Source organism: Salmo salar, chromosome 05 (genome assembly GCF_965601325.2).
Source record: "Salmo salar chromosome 05, fSalSal1, whole genome shotgun sequence".
NCBI classification, from domain to species: Eukaryota; Metazoa; Chordata; class Actinopteri; order Salmoniformes; family Salmonidae; genus Salmo; species Salmo salar.
The window spans coordinates 51,505,073-51,509,355 of record NC_138295.1 but is presented as its reverse complement, the minus strand read 5'-3'; the positions used below and the strand labels follow the sequence as shown (position 1 = coordinate 51,509,355).

Below are 4,283 nucleotides of genomic sequence, written 5' to 3'. Positions count from 1 at the left end.
TATGACTGTCATTTCCTGTCAAATCAATTAAGGGAAGTGCACACTTCAAAATAAAGGAGAGATTAATGGGATGCATCCTAGAAGTGAAAAGGGAAGAGGGAACAAGGAAAGTGCTTTTCCACTGGAGGTATTTAGATTGAGATAAACTTGCCATCCCGTGTAGCTCAGTTGGTAGCGCATGCCACTTGCAATTCCAGGGTTGTGGATTTGATTCCCACTGGGGACCAGTACGAACAAATAGGAAAATGTATGCACTCATTACTGTAAATTGCTATGGATAAGAGCGTCTGCTACAAATCTAATCCAGCTAGGCTTGGTCGTGTGATGTTAAAGGTACTTAGGACAGGCATCAAGTAATGCAGTGAGTTGAAGAGTTTATGTTTCACCATCAGTCTGCTACTGTACACTACCAGTATGTTTCTGTAGTACTACTGTACCATACATTAGCCATAACTATGCAACTGTCACAAAAGACAGGGTCTCACACAGTTAAAGTAACAACAGTCTTACCATGTTTCTGTAGTTCTTGGGGTGTATATTTTATTTCATTACCGTATATGCATCATCGAACAGTATGGCAAACACACGATGAGGGTGAACGAATGAAAGCATAATTAACAGCCAACTAAATGAATTTTGCCCCACAAAATGACAACATGAATTAGCTGTTTCTAGTGATAACCAAAGAGCGTCGTTTCCCTGGAGGCAAACACTTGTGATTCTGAATAAAGGCTTTGAAGAATTGAAATCAGAGGTGTAGCAACGATGGAACCATTTTCAAGGTATCAAGTTTCCTTTGATGCCTCTTGTCTTATAGGCTACTGTAGTAGCCTTACAATACAGAGATGATTGCAAATTATAGTGGTGATGTGTCTCACTTCACCATGAAAGAAAATAATTCTCAACCAACAGTTCTATGAACTGAATAGAACATTTTCTGTTTTTGTTGCACCTATCATTTTTGGTTTGTTAAAAGAAATAGATCCCTATTCCAGTAACATTTTAAAGGCATATCTGAGACTTCTCAAAGGAATACAATACGGCTTAGAGTGTTGTAGGATGTACGTCCGTTAGTACCCTATAATAAAAACATTGGTAGCGTAGGCCTAGCCTATAAATAAAACCCTATTTCTCTTAAAGATACCTATTAATTACATTGTTATATTGTGATCCAGTGAGTTCTCATATTGCGTGATCATTCAAGTATGATAATTGCATTTACTGCAGGTACAGTACATTAGAAGTAAGTAGGTTCTTTGAAGTGTACAGTACAGCACAGCACAGCACAGTACAGGACAGCTTGATAAACTGGGGCAAGTCTTTCGTGTGTGATTAAGTGACTCCCTTCCATACACACACACATATACACACACAGTGAGAAACCAGTGAGAATTATGCTCACCCACTTTGAGGAAGTAAAAAAGGTCATTGGATGTTAGCATGTGCACCACTGAGCAGATTCTGTCATATCAGATTTGATATGGTGCACTAGACTAGTCTAATACATCTCACTTTCTAAACTCATGGGACTGACACTTTTCCCTCTAAAATGTGTGTAAGCATCATATTACTGACTGTCGGACACTTTCACATAAAACACGTATTACCTTAATAATAAATGAAATCTCTCAGAGATTTCATCTATGGAAAATGTGACCCAGCATTTCCATTTCCAATAACAAGTTTAAAAAAAACGTAGATGTTTTTGATTTTATTTTTTGTTGTCATGCTTATTCATTCTGTATCATTTTGTTAATGTGCTTACCTGGTTAAATAAGCCTATACCTTGCATGTCCATCCAATTATATGGAGATGATAATATAAAACGATTAATATTTCATCATCTTGAATATTAAAACAAATTAATATTTTAACAGTTACGCTAATGTTCTGTAGGTAGACCGACTGATGGGTTCAGGTTGCACGCTTTGGGTCTGGAGTACCTGCATCATGCTGTATTGTGTTGCTCTGTCTTAGTAACACAAGACAAAGTATTTTCTCAACAGGATAGCGTTTTAATTCAAGGTCTCATCTATCTCTTCCTTCATAGACAAGTGCGTGGACGACCGACTAGGGCTAGATCTCGTTTTTAAAATGATGGAGCCATATAGTTTCCCTGAGTGCTTGGAATATGCAAAGGCTTTTCTCCTGTACATCTCTCCCTTCCACATAGATATCATTAGCAGAGTGGACAGCACTACCCCGCCCAGCGTCAGTAGACAAAGCCCTGCTATCACGCACCTATCCAGGTGTGCCCCTACCCTGGCACTTTCGATTTCCAGCCTCTCCATCTCCCTCGCGGACACGCTCTCCGGGTCCACTTTGACCTCGCGAGGGACTGCATAGGATATAATTACTAACGAGATCCCGGTGACTAGGAAAGTGACCGCGCTTATAAAACCGTAATCTACAGATGCCCCCGAATTTTCTGATGCGAGATCATCATCTGACATTAGGGAGAGCTCATGCAACCCCTCGGGCCGAATGTCGCTCGCACAGTCATTAGGCCTACACCAGGATTTGTGGATACTTTCCCCACTTTCCCCAGGGCTTGCCAGGCGCAAATTCACATTCTCGTCGACGTAGGTGAAAGATGTCTCTAATTCTTTGTCGCAGCACAAGTTGACCTTCTCCACCGCAGGGTGACGGTGTTTAGAATGCGGACCTCCGTTATGGGGAATCGTCCTTGGTGCTGAATTACACAGTCCTTTGCAGCCCGGAGCTGAGATAGAGAGCGCCCCTCCGGCTGAACTGCTATCTTTACGAACATGCACCGGATTGGAAGCCCAGTCAAGGACGCAGGGAGGAACGGGTTGTCTGCCTCTTCCTTCCTTATCTATATAAAGCAGCTCTACAGAAGCCATTCCATTCTTTCCGCTGGTTCACTTCAATTATTTCTCCACGGCGTTCTCAGTCCGCAGCATCCCTGATGAGAAATAATTGACAAATCAGATGTCACATAGGGCCTGATTATTAAACACGATCAAATTATTGCATAGAGAAAACCTGTGCGTAATTTCTGGCGTTTCAAGCGCATTTTGGGCACGTATGCTCATGATGTTATCAGAAATACTTAGTCAAAAAATTGACAATTGTGCGTAATTTCTGGCGTTTCAAGCGCATTTTGGGCACGTATGCTCATGATGTTAACAGAAATACTTAGTCTAAAAATTGACAATTGTTTGGGTTTAAATAATTTGCTCCATGTATACAAAGCCATTAAAGTGACAGATTAGCCGAATCCAATTAGTGCGCAATCCCGTAAAACCCACAGATGAACTGTAATTATTTTTCAAACATAATGTCTATCATATTATGGAAGAACACACTCTTCACTATACCTAGTCATGAGAAGTGTATATAACTGTATCATAGGGCACATACAATTTCCAATAGGCTGTTATGGAGTTAAATCATTTCAGTAGGCTGTTTTGTGTGGGAAAGAGGGATGTTTTTGAAGTAGATCAAACGCTTTCCACGCCTTGCAATATGCTTCTTCACAATATCGCTGTGAAATATTGAAGATTAATCAAATGACGTGATAGTTTTTGCGATGTGTTTTTGGAGCATGCATAGCATTATCTTCCCTATAGCCACAGCGCATCTGTTTAGTGTGCTCAGCTAATATAAACTACTGTGTTTCAGGATATAATTCATATAAAAGCACTTACTTCTTCAGAATTCATTATGTCGAATTTTCTTCATATGCCAGAATACTTTGTATAGACTAATCATAAAAGATCGATGACTAAATGCCTTTAACGAAAATGTAGCCTACATGATGTTAGAGTCCTCGTCTGCTTGAGAGGAAAGATTTTCGCTGTAGTCCCTCCCTCCCACACAAGCTTTAAACTGCCTCGCTATGGTGCTGAAATGAGCTGGCTACCCCCGGTACCCTTGAACAGATGCAGATTACTCCAGTGTGCAGTCAAATAAACACACACCAGAGAGGATTTCATTCTTATGGACCTCTGCATTTGAAGTCCATATAGACTTGTATAAATATTGCTAAAAATAATGTTGCCCCTATAGTATCAACCTTATGGAAATTCGATATCGTTTATTTTATCAAATGTCCATTAACGTCACTAGAGCTGTGTTAATAATCTGCTCAAGATGTATACTTCGTGTAGATGCTTGGTTGCATCAAATGAAAACATGCATAGGCCTAAACCATAGCCAAGGTGAATTGTCAATTATACCACATGTGGGAAAGGGAAAGGGGGCACCTAGTCAGTTGTACAACTGAATGCATTCAACTGAAATGTGTCTTCCGCACTGAA

The 4,283-nt window shown here is 40.3% G+C and overlaps 1 protein-coding gene across 1 annotated transcript; it reads right to left on the bottom strand.

The window, feature by feature from the left end:
- Positions 1-1,886: 1,886 nt before the first annotated feature.
- On the bottom strand, positions 1,887-3,808 carry LOC106605057 (transmembrane protein 74). The gene is made up of 2 exons (XM_014200314.3): positions 3,672-3,808; positions 1,887-2,926 (listed from the first exon to the last, which is right to left on the bottom strand). The coding sequence occupies exon 2, from the start codon at positions 2,862-2,864 to the stop codon at positions 2,016-2,018; it is 849 nt and encodes a 282-aa protein (XP_014055789.2). The 5' UTR covers positions 2,865-2,926; positions 3,672-3,808; the 3' UTR covers positions 1,887-2,015.
- Between the last annotated feature and the right edge of the window lie 475 nt (positions 3,809-4,283).